The following is a 25,701-nucleotide window of genomic DNA, read 5'->3' on the forward strand; positions in this document are numbered from 1 at the left end:
ATTTTGAATGGCACTTCCACGCATCTCATCCCGCAGCAGAATCGCGGGTGAGAGAACCACATGGTCAAAAAGACCATGTGGTTTCCCTGTGGATCTGTTTTGGAAAAGCTGCATGCACCTTTTTCCTTGTGTGAAATGCAGGCACAGCAGCCCATTGGGCTGAATGGACTGCCATGCCTGCGCAAATGCGGGCTGCACTGGCACACTAGTTTAAACCGGGCCTTAGAAGTAGTGCTGGTTCTAGGATTAGCACATCATTTTGCAGTATAAAGAGGTGTATTTATGCCAGAACTAGCACCCCTTCCAGGAGCTGGCAACATCTGCTGTGACATAAAACATCCCATATGCACCAATCTCCATAATGCCTTTAATTTTTTTTAGGGATTTCAATAAAGGGTGAGTACTGCAGTCTGGCTACCTAAATCGTCCCAATGCTGGTTTTTATATTCGCTCTCCCCCAATGCTTCTTTTTATAATCTTCATGTGTTTCATCTGGATTTCTCCTTTTCCTTTTTTAGTGATTCTCCTTTGCCTGTAACATCTCGTGTCTGTTTTGTAAAGTTCCATGATCCAGAGTCTGCGGTGGTGGCCCAGCACCTGACTAACACAGTGTTCGTGGACCGAGCATTAATAGTGGTTCCGTACGCGGAAGGTTTGTACATTACCTGGTTATTCACATCTTTTGAGGGAGATGGGGTGGGGGTGTCTGTTTCGGGTTCTAAAAGTGCACAGTCTGCATGCTTGTCGTTTTTGTTTAAAGATCTCTGGTATACACTGATTCTTTTTCTTCAAAAATATCCTGAGGCTGTTCTGCCAGTTCCTAGTCTTCCAACGCCTACATCCTGTTTTTCCAATTTACTATACTGTATTTATAGATCATGAGCAATTTGTGTTGCGCTCTTTTAATAAAAGGAGACAGTACAGTTACAATACAAGAGGAAGGTTAGCGGGCCCTGCTCTGGAGAGCTTACAATCTCATTAGTTGCATCAATATGGTGTCTTACTGTGCTTTACAATGACATCAAATAACTGTCTCCCCTTTTTGGAAAGTATTGTCATTGCTTATCTTTGTAGCATAGTCACAACTTTCTAAGTTGTATTTATAACTGGCACATTGGCTCCCAGAATGTCAGGTATACCACAGATCAGTCTTGGTGTCCTGTAAGTCAGTAACTTACAGAGGTGCTGAATGGGTGCAGGGTGTAAAATTTTCCTCTCTCCCTTTTTGAAGTTTGCATCCTTCAATACCTCACAGTATTTGCCGAATAATGAACTCTTTTCTCTGTTATTTGTGTGTGTGATTTTTGTAGTGGAGAAGGCATTTGCAAAGCCCTTCCTGATGGCAGAAAAAAAGTGGGTCCTCTTCTGCTTCAGGGGATGCTAGACATTAACTAGACGCCAGCAAGCACTCGCGTGTTGTACATGCTGTAACTACATGCTAACAATGTCTCCTTTTTTTTTTTTTTTTTTTTTTTCTTTCTTTTTTAAAATGGCTTAAATCTCTGTATATCTAGGATTGTTAGTTGGTTATAAGATGGCAGGTGTGGGGTTTTGTATCTGAGAACAAATGCAGGATAAATGATTTAAAGGATAAATGGGCAACTTATGTCTAATACAGCAACTCCTTATGGATTTTTATCTGCTGGGTGGATCTGGACAAGGTTCAATTGCCTGTTCATTGCTGACCAAGATCCCAGTGGAGGGTTCTTCCCTCTCTCCTATAACTGTAACAGATTAGGGTTTGTCACTACATTAATTTACTCTTCAGGATGCTGAACACAACAGTACAGTATCACGTGACCCCTAATGTCTTTACAAAAAGACAGAAAGGTGGTAATACTGGTAGACTGGTTTTAAAAAGAAACCTTATCAGCAACTTAATAAATTTTAGGTAAAAACAGTAATTCAATTTTCAAATGCATAGCTGCCGTTTTTTTTTTTGTTTGTTTGTTTTTTTTTCCCCCCCACTCGCAATAAGCTTTTGAACTTGCTAGAAAATCTGACCACTCCAGAAAGAGTTAATTCCCTAGCATAGCTCCCCTCCCTCTTCATAGTTCATAGCCCTCTCCTTTTCTGGGAGTGTCTACTTACCTTTGCCCCTCCTCTCACCTACCTGGTTATTCTTATGAAGCAGCCAGGGAAGGAGCAAAGGGAAATACTCTAGACTTTCAATGGAGTGACATCTTTGAGTCTGCTTGGATACTGGATTTTGACGCCCAGTAGCAGTCTCCAGCCTTTTGAAGATCTACAGAAGGGAGGTTTATACAAGTAAATGACATGCATAAAATACCTTTAAATGCTCATAAAGTTTTAAATGGATAGTCTGGCGACAGGGCCCCTTAATTTACTGTTCAGGATGATGGAGATATCATGTGATCACTGATGTAGCCTTTGTAAGGAAAAAAGGCTTCATTCACTCTTGTGCGACTTCAAAATCATTTGATTTTCATTGTGATATTACAGTAACTTTGGATGAGTTTGACTTTGACCAAGGATGATTGTGCTGTACAAAGTCGCAAATAACTCACGTGTATATCATTCAGGTGTGACTTACGGAGGCTTTACAGTGAAGTCTGTGGCCCTCAAGTAGCATGAAAGTCAGACCAAACTAGTGCAGGAACTACTTTCAAGTTGCTGCTACTTGAAGTCACACCGATATGAATGGTACTCATTTGGAAACATGGGGTCACACCAGTGTGAATGTGCTCTAATACTGGCAGACCAAATTTAAAGCCAGTCTTAACCTCTCACAGTTCTGCTAGGATAAGGGTGTAGATCGCTGCAGCTAGATCCTGGACAACCGTGGTGATCATGGGGGTGGTTAAATCCTACTCCCCACCACCCATATTGGACATCACCATTATGTTTGGAGTTGCATTGCAAATACCCAATAGTAGCTATCGTAACACGATGGATCTTGTATTACAGCCTTAGTTAGTCTTTCAATGACTTCATTATGTGGGAAGTAAAATACAATACCTTGTTGAGTCTTACCCGGGGTCACCAAGTTTCACAAAAATGTTTAAGAATGACTGTCTTTAAGCTGCTGAGTTCCTAAAAAGAATTGCGTTGCAGAAGTTTCCCCCTTTAGTGGATGGTGTTTTCAGGCAGCACAACTGTTCACAAATGTCAGGTTTACTATTCCCTAGTAAGATCAGCCCTCTACTCTTGTCATAGAGCATTAGATTTTCTCCTTTATTCATCACTCATGAGATTCCCTGCAATATATAAAGGCCCCCTTGAGTTTGTTGCCATTTTAAGAGGCTTAAAATGTATCTAAACCTAAAATGTTTAACATTGGCTCGCTGTGTGTGTCTGTGTACGTACGTACGTACTCTTGCAAAGTTTCTTACTTTTAGATCAGGGTTTCTCAACCAGGGTTCCTCCAGAGGTTACAAGGGGTTCTTTGAGCAATTTCTGCCTCTTAGATAAATTTCCATTGACACAGTTGATCTTTTTAGCTATCGGAAAGGGGATAATTCTTCCCAATGACCACAAGTGTAAGCAGCGTTCTTCCCACTGACCATCACACTAATGTATCAGGCATTGTAGATATAGTCATTTTTATCAGGGGTTTCCTGAGACCGAAAAGGCATTTCAAGGGTTCCTCTGTGTTGTTGAGAGGCTGCTTTAGATCCTGTTGGTAACAGCTTCTTATTTATTACTACAGATACTTCTATAGAGTTGTCTATTTATGTAAAGCAGCTATTCATTCACATCATTCCCTGCTCTTGTGGAACTTGCAGTATAATGTAAGGTCCCACATGCACACATTCTAGAGCCAATTTAGTCATGAGAATGTATTTGGCGTGTCAAAGGAAGCACAGAGAGAATCTGCAAACTCCATGTAGATGGTTTCCTTGCTGGAACAGAGAGCCCTAGTAAGTAAGTAAGTCCTCTACGGAACTGTGCTGCCAGCTCTACTGGTAGTCCTGCTTTAACCCCTTCCTGCCTGGCCTATTGTAGTATAACAGCCGGACGGGAGCCCTATTATCCTGGGAGGATGTCCCATGATACTCCCAGGATCACAGCTTGTGCACCCCACAGGTCGTGCTCCAGCGCGATCGGTCACCTGTGTCACCGGACACAGCTGGTGACAGATCACTGTATCAGCCCATTGTTTATACCATGTGATCACTGTGGCCAGTCACAGCAGATCACATGACAACTGTACACGGCGAAAGGCTTTGATTCATGCCTTTCATTGTGTACTATTGTGATGAGCTCTGTGATTGGTCACAGTGATCACATGGTACAGACAGGGCCAAGTGCAGCCCATCTGTACCATGTGATTTAGCTGTGGTCAATCACAGCTGATCACAATAGTAAATGCAATGAATGGTTTTCATTTAGAAAAAGGTTGCTTATAACTGTAAAATTCAGTATAATAAGCAATCTGTGTTAAAAGAAAAACATTTAAAAAAGGAAAACAAATGTAATAAAGAAAATATTTGAAAAATTACTTTTTTTTGTGTTTTTTACATACTGTCACCAGTGTCCCTTATCTCTCCCCACTAGTTTTTATGATTATGCTGTACTGCACTGGTGACCGTATGTTAAAAAAAAAAACATTGTGAAAAAAACATTGTAGCATATAACATTTTGCAAATAAATTGTTCTTCAGAAAATTTAGGCCAAAATGTATTAACAGATGCACATAAAAGTTGTTGTTTTTTATTTTAACAAACCCTTTAGGTGTTTTTTGTTTATCAATGTGTTTAAATACCAAAAGAAAGCTCTATTTGTGTGAAAAAAAGATAGAAATTTCATATGGTTACAGTGTTGTATGACCACGGAACTGTCATTCAAAGTGCGACAGTGCTGAAAATTATCCTGGGCCAGAAAGGGGGTGAAAGTGTCTGGTATTAAGTGGTTGAAGGCAGTATTTGGTTGCAACCTTGTCACCCAGCCAGACATGCTCTTAGTTGCCAGTTAGGCAGCCCAATGGCCAACTGAAGGAGTGCATGTGACAGACTGACAACACTAATGCTAATTGCAAGGTATTGGTTAAGCAATGTCAGCCTGCAACAGGAAGTGCTGTACTGACAGGATCTCCAGGTAATAAAACTTTGCAAGAGGTTCCCAAAACAAACCATATACGTAAGAAATCTGTGTACAGTGAGGCGTGATGCTAAACATATTAAAACCTTACTGATTTTGGGTTTATATACACTTTTTTTTTTTTTTTTTTTTTTTTTTTTTTAAATGGGCCTTGTCAGCTAGCTGCCCCATAAACTCTTGCTGGGACCAGTGGATTTCTCCATCATAACCTTTTGGTTTTACATATATCAGGGAGCCTGACACATAAGAAACTGTCTTCAGGATAAGCCAGTTGCAGTTTAGAGTTGGTCATTCAGTAAGAAGTGGGAGAAAATGCCTTTCTGCGTGTAGATGAACATAGCATCACATAAAGGGAATTGGTATGAGATTCAGGCCTCACAATTGGGTTGCAAGTATATACTCTTGCTCTTGTACAATTAAACCCCTACCTACCTAATGGCTTTTAGTGCATTTATGCTTGTTTCAAAGACATTGAGCTGCAGCACCAAAATAGATTTGTAAGCCGTGATAACGTTTGTTTTATACATAGTTCATGTATTTTTTTAATGTCAAAAGCTGTATAGATATTTTTTTGGGGGGGTTCACATATTAAATATACTTCTACACAATATCTCTCTTCCATTTCAACACACAAAATCTTGCATGTGCCTTGTATTGTTTTCTCCCACGCTATGATCTAGCCAGGATATTTTTATTCAGTATTAGCAGTACAGCCCTTTGTGTGACTTGGTTCTTTAGTGCCTCCTCTCTTCAAAAATAGGTTTTCTATAAATAGTCTGCTTTAGCTATATATCCCTGTCACATGCTAAGCAACACTTGATGGGACTTATACGATTTCCTTTGTAATCCCTTTATTACAGCTGTAGCCTCTGCCACCATTCATACACAGGTTATATGCATGTAGCAAATCCGTTTAGAAGTTATTTAAAAGAAAAGGAAAAAAAGGCACACCTGAAGGTTACTTTGTCATCCATGCCAAGATACTTATCAGTAAAGAAAATTGGCTGTATAAATTGTTTGCTTGACACTCGTTACTGTAAAAAAAATCTGACATTTTTATCTTCCTTTTCCACACAATCTTTATTAAGATCATTGTGTAAGTTTGAAGACTGATGCTGTCTCTTCTGAACATCATGATAGTATTGTTATTAATAATGCTGAACTCCAGGCAGACAGCTAACTATGAAGATTGAATGCGCATATGTTTAGGAGGTTTTACCTGCCAAAGGATTTGTTTATGGCCATCCAGTCCTGAGATTTGCAGTGTGCACAGTCCTGTCTGACTGCGCAGGAATCCTAATTTACCTCTGATGCAGTTAAGTAATTGACAGGTCTTGTACCTACCCCATTCTGTGATTGGATCTTGAAGGAGAAGCAGCAGGTTTAACAGCTCATCTGTCATTTTGCTCTCTATCAGCATGCTTCTTGTTAGCACCTGAGCACTGCAGCGCAACTGATTGGCTCCTTGTAATGCTTCTTCTCTCCCAGTCTGAGTTCTGCTGTTCAGTAGACTTGCAAGAGGCTGATGCCAAATAAAATTCAGGTACTTACACTGGTCGTTTTTTTTTTTTTTTTTTTTAAATATACGAATTAATTCAGAGCTCCGTTAATTTGTGTTTTTTATATCTGCCTGAAGGTTGGCTTTAAACTAGTCGAATACTTAAAGTAAAGCTGTTATCTGTTTTACTTGTTAAATGTCCTGCAGACACGACAAGATGGTGTGTGCCAGAAACACACTTCTGTGGCTTTTTTGAAAATTAGTTTCACATTTCTATCAGGCTGTCTGAAAGTTCATACTAGCTACCACCCCCCTGTCCAATGAGAGCACCCTTGTAGGCCCCCGAGGTGTTGGTAGAAGAATGGATTACAGCTGGCAGGGCTTGGGCCTGTAAATGGGAGGTCGGAGTATAAATACTCTATACAAAGTATACTTTAGTATAAAGTAAAGCTTGGTACAAAGAGGCGTTGTGGTATCTTGGGCAGGACTAAAATGGTTGAGAGGTTCACTTTAAAGGAAACCTTCCATGGGACGAAATATATTGGTTGCCCATGCAGTGCTTCTTCTGAAAATGCTGTCTGCCTCCTTATGATTTTCCAGCTTCAGTGTTAAGTGATTAGTTCTAATATAAATCTGAACTCCGGTCAGCTTAGAAAAAAAAAAGTAGCCCACTTTTCATATATTCGGCATCTAATACTTGTTTAGTCCAGTGGATGTAATAGAGAAATCATAGCTTTATTCCTCGGTCCCATGGCAGCTGGTGCTACTCGATCCCACCAGTGGTGGCGCTGGTTCCTGCGTTGTATCCGATGATATTGAGAGGACTGGTCTCATGACTCGAAAAAGAAGTAGAGAGCGGTAGTCCTTATAAGTGGCGGGGAGAAAGTCTGTGGCGTAAACAATTCTCTTTATTACATCCCCCATCGACTGAACAAGAATTATATCTAGACTATATAGGGGACGATGCAGTGTACGGGGCGGCACCCACATGTCCTTTTGTAAACTGACCCGAGTTCAACTTTTAGAATTTCTGACCAACTTGGTTGCATACTGCTTTAGGATCGCTGACTTAGAGTATTAAAGATGGAGAAACTGTTTCACAAACAACGTCGAAAGGAAAGAGTCGCTCATTGCAAGTGTATGTTTGCTTTCACTTTTGCAACTGGGGAAGTGTCAGCTACAACACTGTCAGGCGTACATACTCTTCTGTGGAGTATCTTGTGTGGCAGCTTTCTGTAGTGTTGTATGTAGTCATATTAGACTGGGTAAATGTCTGGTTGCTATATATTACAGCATATGATTGCCATATTTGCTTCTGACAAAAGCTAAAATAAAACGGGCACTGTATTTGTATTGTATTTCAAGGTTATCATTTTATATTATCATTGTGGGATTTTTCCTTACATTTCAAGGGCTGGTCCACCCAAATTGGATATTTCACTCCTGGATATTGCTGGCTGGTTGACTCCAGTGGACAGATCTCATTACTGTAGTGCCCAGTTATGCACCTTTTGTTGCATGTTCTAAATGGTGAATAATCAACTTTTGTAATTATGGACAGAAATGGTGCCCACATACTCTACTTGCTGGCTTTTACCAAAAAATGAATTATTCTTTTTGGGTGAACTAATCCTTTAAAGGCTGAGTTCACCTTTGTAATAAAATGTACTATGCGGTTAAAGGGCCCCAGTGCTTTTAAAAACACTTTGTAGCTTAGAACATTCTTCTTGGATGAAATGTCATACTCCTAAATTAAGCTTAGCTTCACAAAAGCTTGCTATGGGAGTGTTTTTACCTCATTATGCCCAGGATCTGGCATGCATAGCGCATGGGCCATCCCCAGCATCATGAGAACAAGTGTTCCTTCCTCTTTCAAGATATGTGCATTGCTCTCTCTCCACCCATCAAAGTAGCACTGAGCTCAGGGATTGACATATCAAAGACACCAGGTCTCCATTGCAATTAGAAATTGCATCCTGATGCCTGGGCTTTGACACCCTGGACATGCATTTTTTATGCAGCAGGGCTCACCTATCGGGTGGAAGCACTCGCGTGGCTCCGCTGCTGCCCAATTCCTTCCATACGAGTGGGTAAATTGCCAACATCCGCTCTCCTCCCCATCTTGTTCCTGACCAGGAAGTAACGTGTAGGATGTCACTTCCGGGTCTTCATTGACAGTTTCCCTGCCCAGCATGGCAGGCAAAGAGTGTAATGCCGTGTGATCTGCAGTGCATTACCTTCAGTGTAGCACAGGGGAGACATGCAGAGTCTTTTAAACCCTGCATTTCTCAAAGAGAACCTGTCTCCAAAAAATCATCACACAGGGGAGTCCCAGTTGAATAAAAAAAAAGTCAACAGCTCCAAAAACTGTAGTGCTGACTTTTAAAATACAGACACTTTCCTGTCCCTCGGTCCAGCGGTGTTCTCACCATGGCTGGTTTCACTGGGCTGTCTTCTCTCCCCGGTGCCAGCATCTTCAGTGTGGGCAGCCGGCTGTGACAGCTTGCGGTTTCACAGCCGGGTGCCCACTGCGCTTGCTCAATTAGTGTTGAGCTTTGTGAATGGTCCCGTAGTCTTCTGGGACCTATCGCATATCCCAGAAGACTACGGGGAGAGAGGAGGAAGGACGAAAACTTCTGCTTGCGATCGCCTTAGACGATCGCAGCGGAAGTGGGAGCGGGTACCTGTGAAATTCGGGTACTGCTCCCCAAAGGTGCCAATCCTTAATGGAGAGCTGGAGACACAGGCTTAAAGTGGAACTTCCCCTTTTGGGTACAGCTTGGCATTAAGTAAAAAAAATTAAAAATTAGTTCTACCCAAGCGCATGAAATCCCCCAATCCATCCACATATATGCACGTACAAAGGTAAACGCATGTGTTGCGGCACCTACACATGAAAGCGATTTGAGAGCAATAATTCTAGCACCAGACGACCTCCGTAATGATAAACAGATGACCTATAGGGGGCTTTTAAAGCATCGTAGGGTACTGAAGTTTAGGGCTTGAAAAATTTGCTTTCAGTCTAGTGGTGTGGGTGTATAAAAAATTTTTTTTTTTTTTCTTCTTAAGCTAGACATTGTTGCTGGAGCCACTTGACTGCATAATATTGGCTTTAAAAAAAAATACAAATAAAAAGTGAACACTGCCTTTTAAGATTTTAACAGTATGGAGAGCATTGGTTTGCCGTTACCCATAGCAGCCAGTCAGAACATGACTGTGAGTGGTTTAGCATAGAGCGTAAAGAAAACTGGTTAGATGCTATGGGTTACTGGCCACAAATGCTCTTTGCTCTCTGGATTTTTAAATAAAGGTCTTAAAACTGGGCTGGTTTTCAGGTGTATTGGTTAATGTTTGTTTCTTTTTTTGTCTGTTTCTTCTTTTTTTCTTTCATTTCAACATATCCACGCAGTATTTCATGGTTCTAACAAAGCGGCAGTGTAAAAAATTAAACCATGACGCATGAAAAATACCTGGTGAGGGTCCTCATTGCTTTTTTTTCATTTTATTTTATTTCAGTTCCAGTTCTAAATTAATGTCACATTTAACAAAATTAAAAAAAAAAAAAAAAAAAAAAACCAGACTGGTCTATCCAGTGCATGATTTATGGTAGATGCTGTCTTACTTTTTTCCAAATATTGGCCAACTCTTGCCTCTGGACCAATGCATGACTGTCCCCTGAGATATACCATAGAGATTTGTGATGTATGGTGAAATTGGCAAAGACTCGGGCCCCCTTTTTCCTCAGAATGCAGCTATCTGCCTCATGCAGTGTAATATATAATTTGTTTAAGATCTGCAGCTCTCAGCGTAGGTGGAAGGAACCATGATCCTTATTTAACAGTGGTTTTTCTTTTTTTGTTGTTGTGTTTTACAGTTCTTTTCCCTGGTTCAGCCTGAACTATATACCAGGCCCTGCTGAAAATACCACTCAACCGTTTTCTTCTCCAGCTTGTCCAGTTTCTCTTAAGTGCCCTGTACATGTTGTATGTTTTATGCTCACACGCACTTTGTTAATCCAAGACAAAACGACTGGTATATGGAAATCTATAGTTGCATTTATTTTATTTTTTTTTTCCATTTCTTTGATTTTGCTCACGCTCTGTTTTTTGGGGGTTGGATATGGGCAATTGGAAGGGGGAGGGCAGACAAATGTGGCACATTGGAGTTATACTGAATGTGCTGTCTTTTAGCCGTCATCTACATACAGTGAGGACCTGTTTTTGGCTGCGCTAATCAGTGTGAATGTCATTGTTGGAAATACTGGGTCATATCGACTTGCCACTTATTGAAGTGAACCTGTCACTTTGTACCAGACATGTTTGTGCAAAGGATGCTGTTTGAAAGGGTTCAAAACTCTACTTGTGGTCTTAAACCGGGAAGTGAGCGATTACCATCAGAACATGGTCTTCAGCATTTGCAGCCATGACCCTATTGCCACATTGAATTTACAAACTCTCCCTTCTGGGCCGAATTGCATGCTCTTTTCACATGATGTAAAGCAATCTCTCTTCCAAAAATTAATTTTGCCACCTCCCCATGCTGAACATTTTTGACGTTCGCAGCGGTGTTCATTTTCTGTTGAACAGTGGTGTCTCTCCCATGTCATGAGACTGCTCCAAATCCATGACACATGAACATGCCAACATAGCTTAGGGTCAGAGGCTGTAGCTAGGAGGGATAAAATAAAATGTCCGAGAGGATATAGTGGGTGCTGTAATGGGTAAGTATGCGTCGTCCTTTGTTCAGAAGAGCATTCTAAAACAGCTAAACCATCTTATCCACTGAGGAAGGTCCCATCGTAGCCTCTATATGGATCTGCAGATGTCATGGTGCTGTATGTGACAAGCTATGACACCAGCCGTTTGAAGGCTTACATAAGCACACTATCAACTGTGACAGTTATCACCAGAAGACCTGCTTTGAACGTAGCTTTCATTGGACATGTACTGTTGGGTAGAATGTAAATGAAAGCAGTAAAGAAAACATACATTTGGTACATTTGACTAACCCCTTACTACTGGCCCTTTAAGGGGTTCTTAATGCCAAGGCCATTTCATGGGTTTCCTCATTATGTGATCAGTGGTTGGTGTTCACTGTGATCATGTGATTGGGAACCTGTTCTGTCAACTCCTGATTGTAAACAGGGAGCTGTTGATGAAAGCATGCTCGCAGTACTGGGCATGCCTAGTGAAAACGCTCCCAGCACAAAGCGGCAGCGCTGGCTGTATGCATAAGTATAGCAGGACAGCATTTAAAGCCCACTGCTCTGCTGCCACATGTCTAAATAAATCTTTACTAAACGTTCTGTCTTGAGGCTTTCTTTTGAGGAAACTGGCGGGTTTAGTTCCACTTTAAAGCCAAATTCTGGCCAAAGACCATCTGAACATTTGCACTGTAAAAATAAATTGGCACGTGGGTATAGGCTGTAGCGCTACGCTAAACATTTACTTTCATTCACCCTTTACCATATAGCTAATGCTGAATGTCCGGTGCTGAAATTCTGTTTTGGCTGTCGTACACTGATCATAGCGGGTCACGTAACACCTCATTCATTGACAAAACCACCTTGTTGCAGAATATATGTTCTGTGAATGGAGGAGGTTCTGATGATTGTCACAATCTTCCTGCCTTCAATCAATGCAGAATGCAGGCTGTTTCTCAATGAACAAGGCATTGAGTGAGTGATCTGATCAGTGTAGTCCTGCCTGAACTGGAAGTCTTGGTACTGGACATTAAGCACATTTATTTTTACAGAGCACATGCCCAAATATTGTTTTTGGTCAGGGTTCAGCTTTATTCTAATGGAAATGGCAAGATTTGAACTACAGTAAACTGGGACAGACAAAAGGCATTTTATTTTGCCGTAACGTGTCTTCTTCAAAATGACTGGTGCACTTTAATATTGGTTCAGTCTTCAAAATAGCCTCCCTGCTGTATGTATGTGACTATTCTATTTTGACACAAATACACCTTGCGTATGGATATGCACAGTAGACTGGCATTACATCCTTCATGCTTTTTCCCATAACCCTTCCCAATCTTTAATAGCGTTCTTCATCAGGTAAGCAAAGTGTTAGAAATCAAAGGGCCTGATTTTAAACTCCCAGACACCCTTGTAGAACACATTACAAACTCACACACTCTTCTGTGGTAGGTATGATACAAGAGCTAGTGAATTGTTCCATATGATTAACTCCTAAACCGACCTTTTTTTTTTGTCTTGTGTATCTTGATTTCTCTGTGTGCTTTATAGTGAAGCAGCCGACACGAGTCGTTGTTCATATAACAGCTTTTGAAAAGTTGAGAGCACACCCCCCCACGGAGAAAACCGACTGTGCTTGCTTACGTTTGGTTCATGAATTAAAAATCCCGTACAGGTGATGAAATCTCGGCAGTGTTAACACAAAGCAGCAGTAGTGTGTATTGTGCAGTATCTTTTCTTACTCTAGAACTTTTTAACCATGTGTAGAAAGTCGAGAAAAAAAGCCCAGTGATTTAATTTTTTCACATTACCGGTAAAATGTAGATAGAGCTAGCATGAACATGACAGCCAGAAATAAGTACAATCAGCAAGTTTGAGTGATGGATCAGTGAATTTCTGGGTGTTTTTTTTGTTTGTTTTTTTTTTTCTTTTTTTGTTCTGTTTTTCTCTTTTCTTTCTTTTACTTTGACTTTTTTTTTTTTGTGTTTTTAAGTCCTTCTGTGAACGGTGTGGCTAATACAGATATGTTCTTCTACAGGAATCATTCCTGATGAGGCCAAAGCTCTGACACTTGTGGCCCCAGCTAATGCGGTCACTAGTTTGCTACCAGGTGGAGGACTCCTGCCTACTCCGAACCCCCTCAGTCAGGTACGTTTTTTTTTTATTTAGAGAGATATAGGGGTGTGTGTGTGTATACATACACACATGTACACGGCATTATTTTCAATTATATGTTGCAGCCTGGTAATACTTTTTAGAAATGTGAATTTATAAGAAAAAAGTGTTCCAACTCTTTTCTACCTTTAATTTTTTACTTTACACCTCACTGCCTCCAGCCACCAACCTTATTACCACCAATCATTTCTAAAAGAAAATACACAATTCTTAATGAGATGTCCAGCTTTCTCCACCAAGCCCAACACCACACTCAACACTCTCCTCCTTCAACCCTGTTACCACTGAGGAAGTTGACAAACCCCTTTCCGCTGCCCACCTCATCACCTGTCCCCTCACAATTACTGCAACCACCTTCCTGCTCCATTCTAAACTATAACCCACATCTTCAACCGCTCATCTTCCGGCACCTTTCCCTCCCCACTCAAACTTGCACTTGTCAACTCCATACTTGAAAGAAAAAAAAACCCTCACTGGACCCCACCTGTTTGAATAGCTTAAGGCCCATCTCCCTACTCCTGTGTGGCTCAAACCTTCTTGAACGCCTTGTCCACAACTGAGTTGCTACGTCATTGACAACAGCTTTTTCAATCCCCTACAGTCTGGCTTCCACCCACAACGTTCCACTGAAACTGCCCTATTAAAACCGACGGCCAGTAATCCATGCTCATACTCTTAGACCTTTCTGCTGACTTTGACACCGTTGACCAGCCTCTCCTCAGTAAACTCCACTCCCTTAGCCTCTGTGACTCTGCTCTTTCCTTGTTCTCCTACCTATCTCAGCGCATTTTTCGTATCACATGCAATACCATCTCCTCCGCTCCTCTTTCTTTTGGGGTACCCCAAGGCTCTGTCCTTTGGCCCCTCCTCTTCTCTCTATACCTCTTCCCTGGGCCAGTTGATAACCTTTCATGGCTTCCAATACCGTCTCTATGATGACACCCAGATCTCTCTCAGCTCCTCTCACCCGCTCAGCTAACCCCCTCAATCTCCTTACATATCACAAAAGTTTTAATGAACGATCATAGTTACAGTAAGGCTACGTTTCGGTGTCTTGCAGGACCCCTTTATCACCTTTGGTCACTCCCCCACATGCCAGAGTTCTAGGTGTAATTGTAGACTCTGACCTATCCTTCAGCCCCCACATCCAATCACTGGCTAAATGTTGCTGCCTCAACCTCCGCAACATTTCAAGAATTCGCCCCTTCCTGACTAACGACACCCCAAAACCGCTTATTCACTCCTTGGTTATTTCCCGCCTTGACTACTGCAACTCCCTCCTCATTGGCCTACTCCTACACAGGCTATCCTCCCCCTTCAGTCTATTATGAATTCTGCTGCTAGATTAATACACCTTCCTAACCGATCCATGACTGCTTCCCCTCTCTGCCAATCTCTTAACTGGCTTTCACCAGCCCAACGTATAAAATTAAAAATACGAACCAAAACATACAAGGCCATCCCCAACTTCGCCCCCAGCTACATCACCAACCTCATCTGCAGATGTCACCCAAACCATCCTCTCTGCTCATCCCAAGACCTCCTGCTCTCCAGTTCCTTTGTTACCTCTACCCATGCTTGCCTCCAGGACTTCTCCAGAGCCTCTCCAATCCTCTGGAACTCCCTGCCCCAATGTGTCCGTTTAGCTCCTACCTTGTCTGCCTTTAGACTATCCTTAAACTTGTTTATTCAGGGATGCCTTCCCCACCTCCACCTAAGAACTGTCCTCGTCACCTCCATTAGATCATCCCTTGCGGCTGCTACCTTTGTACCCCCTTCCCCTCCCTTTAGATTTTAAGCTACCTGCGCAGGGCCCTCCAATTCCTTCTGCATCAAACTGTATTGTAATTGTACTGTTCCCTTATATTGTAAAACGCTGCGTAAACTGTTGGTGCTATATGAATCCTGTATAATAATGATATCCCATGCACTTAAGTATTGAAACTCTTTACAAAGTACTTTGTTGAAGCACCTTTAGCAGCAATTACAGCCTTGTCTTTTGGGTATGACATGACAAGCTTTTCACAACTGGATTTTCTGCCATTCTTTGCAAATCCTCTCAAGCTCAGTCAGGTTGGATGGGGACCATCGGTGGAAAGCCATTTTCAAGTCTTTCCAGAGATGTTCAATAGGGTTCAAGTCAGGGCTCTGGCTGGGCCACTGTAGGACATTGAGTTGTCCCTAAGCCACTCCTGTGCTGTTTTGGGTTTGTGCTTAGGATCCTTGCCATGTTGTAAGGTGAACCTTTGGCCCAGGCTGAGGTTGTGAGTGCTGCGGATGACGTTTTCATTGAGGATATGTCTGTACTTTGCTCCATTCAGCTTTCCCTCAACCGTGACTGGTCTCTCCGGCCTTGCTGTGGAAAAGCACCCCCACAGTGTGATGCTGCTGCCAGCATGCTTCACTGTTGGGATGGTATTGGGCAGGTGGTGAGTAGTGCCTGGTTTCCTCCAGACTTAACGTCTTAGAATTGAAGCCAAACAGTTCAATCTTGGTTTCATCAGACTAAGGATTCTTACTCCTCAGTTTGAGATTCCTTCAGCGGCTTCCATCTACAGTGCCCTAAAAAGTATTCATACCCCTTGAAAGTTTCCACTTTGTCATATTACAACCAAAAACGTAAATGTATTTTTTTGGGATTTTATGTGATAGACTAACACAAAGTGGCACATAATTGTGAAATGGAAGGAAAATGATAAAATGGTTGTCATAATTGTTTACAAATATCTGATAAGTGTGGTGTGCATTTTGTATTCAGCACCTTTTACTGTGATACTCTTAACTCAAATCTAGTGGAATCAATTGCCTTCAGAAGTATCCTAATTAGTAAATAAGAGTCCACCTGTGTAATTTTATCTCAGTATAAATACCACTGTTCTGTGAAGCCCTCAGAGGTTTGTTAGAAAACATTAGTGAACAAACAGCAGCATAAAGGCCAAGGAACACACAAGACAGGTCACGGATAGATTTGTGGAGAACTTTAAAGCAGGGTTAGGTTATATATAAAAAAAAAAATAAAACTCAAGCTTTGAACATCTCACGGAGCACTGTCCAATCCATCATCCGAAAATGGAAAGAGTATGGCACAACTGCAAACCTACCAAGACATGGCTGTCCACCTAAACTGACAGGCCGGGCAAGGAGAGCATAAATCAGAGAAGCAGCCAAGAGGCCCATGATAACTGGAGGAGTTGAAGAGATCCACAGCTCAAGTGGGAGAATCTGTCCACAGGACAACTATTGGTCCCGCACTCCACAAATCTGGCCTTTATGGAAGAGTGGCAAGATGAAAGTGGCTCGGGCTAGAGCCCGCAAGAGTGCCCCCTTAGGAAGCAGCTTCCTGTGCAGGCACTAACTAAAGAGGAGCAGCCAGGAGCATGGGGGGGGGGATCTGGGCTGTTCTGTGGAAAAACCCAGAGCAGGCGAGTATAACATGTTTTTATTTTTAAAATGGGGTTTACCAGTAAATTTTATCATTGAAAATTGTAATATGCCTGTTTGCCAAGTACAAAAGAACTGGTGTGAGAACTTTTGCTCTGAGGTAATAATCAGTATATAATTTATGATAACAGGCGGGTATCTGGAATTAAGGCGATTACCTACTAATTTTCATAAATCAACTGATAATCAGAGTTCTTTATTTGTGCTAATTTGTAGATGAAATAAAAAGCAATAATGTGCAGAAATATACAGGTGAAACTCGAAAAGATAGAATATTGTGCAAAAGTTCATTTATTTCAGTGCAGCAACTTAAAAGGTGAAACTAATATATGAGATAGACTCATTACATGCAAAGCAAGATAGTTCAAGCCGTGATTTGTCATCATTGTGATGATTATGGCTTACAGCTCATGAAAACCCCAAATCCACAATCTCAGAAAATGAGAATATTACATGCAATCAATAAAACAAGGATTGTACATAGAACAATATCGGACCTCTGAAAAGTAGAAGCATGCATATGTACTCAGTACTTGGTTTGGGCCCCTTTTGCAGCAATTACTGCCTCAATGCGGCGTGGCATGGAAGCTATCAGCCTGTGGCACTGCTGAGGTGTTATGGAAGACCAGGATGCTTCAATAGCTGCCTTCAGCTCTTCTGCATTGTTCGGTCTCATGTCTCTCATCTTTCTCTTGGCGATGCCCCATAGATTCTCTATGGGGTTCAGGTCAGGCGAGTTTGCTGGCCAATCAAGCACAGGAATCCCACAGTCATTGAACCAGGTTTTGGTGCTTTTGGCAGTGTGGGCAGGTGCCAAGTCCTGCTGGAAAATGAAGTCAGCATCCCCATAAAGCTAGTCTGCGGAAGGAAGCATGAAGTGCTCCAAAATCTCCTGGTAGATGGCTGCGTTGACCCTGGATTTAATGAAGCACAGTGGACCAACACCAGCAGATGACATGGCTCCCCAAATCAACACAGACTGTGGAAACTTCACACTGGACTTCAAGCATCTTGCAGTGTGTGCCTCTCCATTCTTCCTCCATACTCGGGGTCCTTGGGCCTCTCCATTCTTCCTCCATACTCGGGGTCCTTGGGCCTCTCCATTCTTCCTCCATACTCGGGGTCCTTGTGCCTCTCCATTCTTCCACCATACTCTGGGTCCTTGGTTTCCAAATGAGATGCAAAAGTTGCTCTCATCAGAAAAGAGGACTTTGGACCACTGAGCAACAGACCAGGTCTGTTTTTCTTTAGCCCGGGTAAGACGTTTCTGACGTTCGTTGTTCAGGAGAGGCTTGACAAGAGGAATACGACATTTGAAGCCCATGTCCAGGATCCATCTGTGTGTGGTGGCTCTTGATGCACTGACTCCAGCCTCAGTCCACTCCTTGTGTAAGTCCCCAACACTTTTGAATGGCCTTTTCCTGACCATCCTCTCCAGGCTGCGGTCATCCCTGCTGCTTGTGCACCTTTTTCTTCCACACTTTTCCCTTCCACATAACTTTCTATTAATGTGCTTTGATACAATACTTTGGGAACATCCAGCTTCTTTTGCAATTACCCTTTGAGGCTTTCCCTCCTTATGGAGGGTGTCAATGATGGTTCTCTGCACAAGTGTCAGGTCAGCAGTCTTTCCCATGATTGTGATTCCTACTGAACCAGACTGAGAGACCATTTAAAGGCTCAGGAACCCTTTGCAGGTGTTATGGCTTAATTATCTGATTAGAGTGGGACACTTTGAGCCGAGAATATTGCACCTTTTCACAATATTCTCATTTTCTGAGATTGTGGATTTGGGGTTTTCATGAGCTGTAAGCCATAATCATCACAATGATGACAAATCACGGCTTGAACTATCTTGCTTTGCATGTAATGAGTCTATCTCATATATTAGTTTCACCTTTTAAGTTGCATTACTGAAATTAATGAACTTTTGCACGATATTCTAATATTTTGAGTTTCACCTGTATATTAATAAAAATCAGTGCAAAATGGTAATGAAAAATATAATTGGTGATTATAAATAAAAATCAAATCAAGTTGGGTTATTTAGCTCCTAACATTTAGCTTGTTAAAAAGCTATAAACTAAAGTATATGCTCTTTTGACAGAACTGGTTAGACAAACTGGGACCAGTCAGTATTGCTTAAAATAATGTATTACCTAAGCTATTCTGGGGGAAGGAAAAAAAATCTATCTAATACAGGCATTCGCTGTGGTCCTATGTACTGAGAGTTTTCAATTATCCAACTTCTGTAGCATAGAGACATTGTAATATAATCTCAAAATAATTTAGAATGTTGAAAACCTATCCAAAAAAAGACAAAAGCCGCGCAAAAGAATGTGAATCACAGGCAAAGTGGAAAAATAGCACGAAATATAAAACTTCAATAAATGATATGCACAAATATTTAAATCATTTAATTAACACAAATCCACCAACAAAAAAAAGAAAAGAAAATTGGGATGAAGTACAAAGTCCTTTTGATCCACCGAAATCACCACGTGAGTAACAACGATAATTGATTTGAATACAGTGCATTCAGATATCGCCACATGCTCCAGAGGAAGAACCTCCCCCGTTTCAGGGACGCTCACCAGATATCGTGGCCCATCCAAACCAGATAGGCAGTAGCACTTGTGGTGAGTGTCAGCATAGTAAAGATCATCAATCAACAAGTCCTTCATCATTTTAGAGACTGATTAAATGGCGTGGAATCCTCCAAACTATTAAACTCCTTAATCGAGGAAAGATATGAAAGGAAACTCATAGCGTGAATCCATTAAAAACCATTTATTGGATAAAAAGTATGCACTCACATAAAATAAATGAAAGCATGCCAAAATATCCCCAGTAACCACTAAGGGTATCGGCATGTCACATGGAACGAGCGTCTCACCCAATCCTTGTTGCTTCCCAGCGATAGTCACTTCTGGCTGGGAATGTAAGGTGGATGCCTCATTCCAGAGTACGTCGTGTGGCTCGACTCCTGATGAGTTTCGTCACCTGATTATATCAGGCCCAGAATCTTTGCTGTCCTGTGCACTGCTTTGTGCTATGTAATTCTTCCCCTTTGGTGTGGAGAAGTGAAGGTGTTCTGAATTCCTATCAAACTTCCTGTCCTAGGGTGACATTAATACTCCTCCATAGTTACAGTACAGAGTGAGCTTTGCCACCATAGGACAGGAAGTGTTAGTTGCAGTACTGCCAAATGAAAGTAAAAGGGGGAGAACACTGACCACAGATCACCATTTTTAAGGATATAATATATTATACAGTACATTAAATTTCTATTCTTTGGTTTAGAAACAATGTTGCAGGTAGCAGTATACTCTATTGCATACTCCAAACATCATACCAGCAGATAAAATATTGAATGTTTCATTACAATGGCTCTGTTGCATTTTTATTTGTCATTTTTTCGATATCGTTGTAATTGATGTACCACACAAACCTGTTTTTATTTCTAACCAATCTAGAGCATGGGCATGTTTCAGGATACAAATGCAGATCTTATGTGCCTACAGATTGGAGCTGTTCCCCTTTCTGCGCTGGGAGCACCTACACTGGATCCCACTCTTGCGGCTCTCACTCTTCCAGGAGCCAATCTAAACTCACAGGTAGATTTTCCTTTTTGACAGTTAAATTACATGACATTGCTGTATCTAGCATCTTTTCATGCACTCACTGAAGTGAATGGGACCAAAAATGCCATATTTGCCTCAAAAGTAACTTGTGTATCTTTTCAAGCTTCAAATTTTGAGTTCTGGGCTCCTGAATGCTCACACAATATTACTGCAAAGGTCTAAGAAATGCAAAATGTCAGTAAAAAACACACCAAAGTGAATTTTAAGGCAAATGCAATAAATTACCCAAATATTTTGGTAAAATATAAGATGAGGTTGCACCAAGCAAATAGATACCCAATATGTTGATCCTTAAATTTGTGTGCGCCTATGAAATGGAGACAAACTTCAGTACCCTATATTTTCTGTAGGTGACACTTCAAAAGCCCCTTCTAGGTCATCAGTTCAGTGTTACGGAGGAGATCTTGTACTAGAATTATTGCTCTCACTCCGGTGTGATTTGTAGCATGAGTATTGCTCTCAACGCGTGCTATGTGATTATCTTTAGCTGACAGGTTCTCTTTAATGAGACATGCAGGGTCTAAACTTCCAGCTCAGATAGTTGCGGCAATCTGGCTCGGAAGTGGCAGCGGGTACCTGTCAAAACCAGGTGCCTGCTCCCCCTTCCCAAACCCACCCCAAAAAATGTGCCAAATATGGTAGTGGAGGATACAAATAAGCTGAACATCTCCTTTTTGGGTGAAGTTCCACTTTACTAGATAAAAGAATTAAAGGTATCTATCCTTTGAAATAGGTCACAGTGTTTTGTGGGTTTTACCTGCTTCTTCAGGACTGACGAGTTTATAATGGGTTGTGCAGAATAGTAGAATGATCTCCCTATTCGCACAGATCATACAGAGCCACTAGGCCATCTCCGTTACTGACTGTCAAACATGACAGGAAGGCGCCGCCTGTCTATGTTTGAATGCCAGTAACTGAGACTGAGATGGCCTAGTGGCTATGTGTGATTGCTTTAAATAATTTTCCTTATACACCTTAGTTTTAGATTCCCATCCTGGCTTACCAAAGATCCACTCACTATCTGCATCATGCTTTTCTGGGGGGGCACACTGCAAGTGAGTCGTGCACGAATGTTTCTTATGGGCTGGCAGGCACAGTTTTCAAGCACCTCTGTGATGATTTTTGAAGTTTCTAGATAGATTTCCCCCCTGAACATATTCTTTTATAGAGATCATTCTACTAATTTGCAAAACCCATTATACGTTCTCCTTGTCGGTCCTGAAGAAGCATGAAAAACTTACAAAACACATAACCTATTTCAGGGACATCTATGTATTATGCTCTTTTTTTTTTTTTTTTTTTTTTTTTTTTTTTTTTTCAATTTTTATTATGTGTGGACCATTAATATTTTTTAGTAAATTTGTAATAAAATCTGTTTGATATATTGGTCTCTTTGTGATTTGTGGTAACTAGTAGTATAATGTATCCCATATCAGAGGTGTTCAATAGTTGCTATATACTTTATGGGATGATGCTCTGCTTTATACCACAAGTGATTTTGCTGATACACCATACCGCACCCTATTCAAAAGAAAAAAAAAAATGGAATCCAGGAGATGGCCCAGTATATTACATTTTAGAGGTCAGCATTTCTCCCAGTATCCATTTCTTTCAGTGGCCAAAATATCGGCATTCTTTCTAGGCTGGGCAAGGTTAGATTGGAAAGAATCTTTGCATTTCTTGGAAAGCTTAGCAGTTTTTTTTTTTTTTTCTTTTTTTTCATTGAATGTCATTTTATTGCTAACGTGTTTGTGGGTTTGTTTCCAGTCTCTTGCAGCAGATCAGTTGTTGAAGCTCATGAGCACAGTGGATCCAAAGTAAGTCCTCTCCCTTATGCCCAGAGTTTTCTCATTGCACTCTCCATTCTGTATGTGCATTGAATGAATTATAACATGTTTGGTTTTTAGGCTGAATCATGTGACGGCTGGGCTAGTGTCACCAAGCCTGAAATCTGATGCCTCGAATAAAGATATCGAGGAGGCAATGAAGCGTGTCCGGGAGGCTCAGTCCTTGATATCTGCAGCTATTGAGCCAGGTAAGTTTCAGGTCCTCTGTGACTTTCTTTGCTGTTGATTTGATTGATCAGAGATCTGAGAGCTATCTGCGTATTTGATTTCAGAAAAGAAAGATGACAAGTCGAAAAAGCATTCAAGGTCACGTTCCCGATCCAGGAGGAGGAGGACACCCTCTTCTTCCAGACACAGGTGAGAGATTCTTCTATATCCATTTCCAATGTTTTAAAAAGACTCGGAATGCTACTCAGGGTCCTATGTCCAAATCTTGTAGGCTCTCACTATGGGTGCAGGCTTGAGAAGAACTCGTCCCGGCTCAATAATGTTCAATCTTGAAGTTCATTAGGTTCGGTAATGCACTGGTTGCAGGGTCTTTAATCTTGTGAGGCTAACTAAAGGACATTTACAGGCCTTTGTGTGCTTTACTAAAACTTTATAACAAACCATGAGATTAAAAGGAAGAAACCCAAATCTCTGCACTGCCAGCAAAACAGTCAAGTAAAAGCAGTCTCCGCTTACCTCACGGTAACGTTGCTTTTACCTGAGTGACTTTCAGGTTTTGCTTGGAGTGCGGCGATCAGGGTTTCTCCTTTTCAATTTCAGTGTTTGTTATAAAATTTTAGTAAGCACACAGAGGCCTATAAATGTCCTTTTAGTCTGCCTCACAAGAGTCTTTTAATTTAACCTCTCCTGGGAGTATTGAAGGCTCTTTTCTCAGCCCACAGTTTAACCCTTTCGCTGCCAGAGCTGTTTTTGCACACGTTGTAAAAAAATCATTTTAGGCCTGAAGATTACAGAAAACCCCCAAACATATTTTCTGAAAGAAGACACCCTAGAGAATAAAAAAGTAGTAGTTCCAATTTGTCACATGTTCCATGTCACATGATATTATTGCAAAGGTCTAGGAAACGCAAATTTCTGCAAAAAATCTTAGTAAAAATCACACTAAAGTGAATTTTCAGGCAAACAAACGCAATAAATTACCTAAATTTTTGGTACAATATAAAAGTAGAGGTTGTGCCGAGTAAATAGTCAACATGCCAAACCCTAAATTTTTGTGAGCTGCCTGACTGCTTCCACCTGACAGGCAGGAGTCTGCCTGTCCGTTTTATACACAATCCCTGTGGCTGCAGCCACTGGATTGTGTATAAAACCTCCTGCTTTCAGGTCCATATGGTGTACAGACCGGGCAGCGAAAGGGTTAAAAACTAATTTGATCAGGCAGAAGAGCATTTTGTCCATCTTCATCATGTACACCTATCCTTTAATACTGTATGCCATCGTTGATTCACTGACTAAGCTGGGAGACGCTGACAAATCCCTTTTCCCTGACCAATTTATAATTTTTCCCTTTTGCCATCCCCTGAAGACTCTTCTGTAACTGTCACTGTAAAATAAAGTACTGTCTTTGCGCTACACAGTGCAACTGATTAACACAAAAAAGAAAAAAAATACAAAAACAAACTGCAGCCAGCACTGACACGAGGTCCCGCACCAATGATAATACTTTGAAAAAGTGCAGCATAATCTAAAGAAATTTATTACTGACATGCATTTTTAATGTGCAAATCCAACTTCAATGCAATATGACGTAACAGTTTAGAGAGGAATATGAATTCATGTGCAAACAAATGACATGCATTAACATGTATCAAAAACCATACGAACTAAAAATACTGAAATGTAAAGTGCATATATAAATGTGATGTGCAAAAGTCCAGTCCAGTGTTTGGTTGATATGCTATTTTATGGATTCAGGACAAAGAAAAAGGTTTGTTTTAAGCCCTCCGTCTATCCACCCCAGCAGCCTATAGAGCCTAAGGCAATATCTGGTACTTCAGGTAGAGGAGCATGTGGCTTTCTCAGTGTGACAGCCTAGTAGGGGACTCCATTGACTCGCAACTCATACAGGTCTTTCCTTTTGCTCCCAGCAACAGGAGTGACCGCATAAGGAAGGTATGTATAGGAAGCTAGGGAGGTCTGCTTTGGAGTGAACCTTTTGCATTGCTCTGCACAAAGAACACAGGTTTGCCTTTTAAAGAAAGTCATGTAAATCTGTCTTTAATTCTGATCTCTTGCTTGCTTAGGCGATCTAGAAGTAGATCAAGGAGAAGATCTCATTCAAAGTCTAGAAGCCGGCGGCGATCAAAGAGCCCACGCAGGCGAAGATCACACTCACGGGAAAGAACCCGCCGCTCTCGATCCAAGTCTAGGTATTTGTCAACTTTACTTTTTCTGTGTATGCACCATTCAGTGTTCACCACCATTTCCCAGAACCTTTTCCTCCTCTTCAGAAATTGGTAATACTTTTACATTCACAGGTTCATAAAATTGCTCTTGACTTTGTGCAAATATCAATAGATTGCTGTTTAACTTGTTTTAGAGAGAAAAAGCGAGAAGAAAAGGAGAAAAAACGATCCAAAACACCTCCTAAAAGCTACAGCACAAGCAGACGGTCTAGAAGCACAAGCAGGTAAAATCCTTTGCTTTGTGTGAAATCTCCGTGTAGTGTTGCCAGAAATGAGGATCTGTCGATCATCTGCTTTCAAATGCATCTTCTAATGTATTCTTTTTAACAGAGATCGGAGGCGCAGGAAGAGTCGAACTGCATCTCGGTCTCCTAAAAAGCCAAGGTCACCGAAGAGGAAGTACTCACGCTCTCCTTCACCAAGGAGGTAATTTCTTTAGCCACCAAAAGTGTATGCGCTTATACTCTTTGTGGTGTGCATAAAGGAGATGATAGGTTTTCATTTTTGTTGTTGTGTTTGTTCTTTTTGTTACCAGACTATAAATTTCAACAAAAAAACTTCCCATAAGCTTATACATGCATTTAATCTGTTTTTATGCATGTTTTTGGCTTGTAAAAGCTCTCCAATGTGTAGACATCCAAAAGCTGTGAAACGCCTGCTGGGCACTGCCATCTTGGATGTTATATCAACAGTCTCTGCAAACTCAGACTGTCAGCAAAGTGACACACTATAGTGAGGGAAGAGACACAGGAACTGAGTCAGCACAGAGAGTAAATACATGCAAAGAGGCTGTACTAGGGAATTGACTGTTCCTGTAGTAGTTACATCTTCTAGCCTGTTCACTAAAGTGTGGAAAGTAAAATGCCACAAATATTTGGTTTTTCTGTGCAGTTTAAAGTGGAGCTCCACCCAAAAGGGG

The 25,701-nt window shown here is 41.3% G+C and overlaps 1 protein-coding gene across 4 annotated transcripts in view; it reads left to right on the forward strand.

The window, feature by feature from the left end:
- The window catches only part of SRSF11 (serine and arginine rich splicing factor 11), a 41,277-nt gene that overhangs the window by 10,104 nt on the left and 5,472 nt on the right, over window positions 1–25,701 (forward strand). For 2 of the 4 annotated variants that reach the window (XM_089660769.1, XM_089660768.1), the window contains exons 2-10: window positions 519–652; window positions 13,300–13,409; window positions 20,354–20,494; window positions 22,289–22,338; window positions 22,429–22,556; window positions 22,641–22,725; window positions 24,621–24,746; window positions 24,917–25,006; window positions 25,113–25,208. In XM_089660769.1, coding sequence (XP_089516895.1) covers window positions 519–652; window positions 13,300–13,409; window positions 20,354–20,494; window positions 22,289–22,338; window positions 22,429–22,556; window positions 22,641–22,725; window positions 24,621–24,746; window positions 24,917–25,006; window positions 25,113–25,208 — 960 coding nt within the window. Of the gene's footprint in view, window positions 1–518; window positions 653–10,619; window positions 12,937–13,299; window positions 13,410–20,353; window positions 20,495–22,288; window positions 22,339–22,428; window positions 22,557–22,640; window positions 22,726–24,620; window positions 24,747–24,916; window positions 25,007–25,112; window positions 25,209–25,701 lie in introns of those variants that run through there. The other 2 variants (XM_089660770.1, XM_089660771.1) reach the window with 2 other exon arrangements.

Source organism: Staurois parvus, unplaced genomic scaffold, assembly GCF_062004578.1.
Source record: "Staurois parvus isolate SC_StPar_1 unplaced genomic scaffold, SC_StPar_1.0 ptg001270l, whole genome shotgun sequence".
Taxonomy (NCBI): domain Eukaryota; kingdom Metazoa; phylum Chordata; class Amphibia; order Anura; family Ranidae; genus Staurois; species Staurois parvus.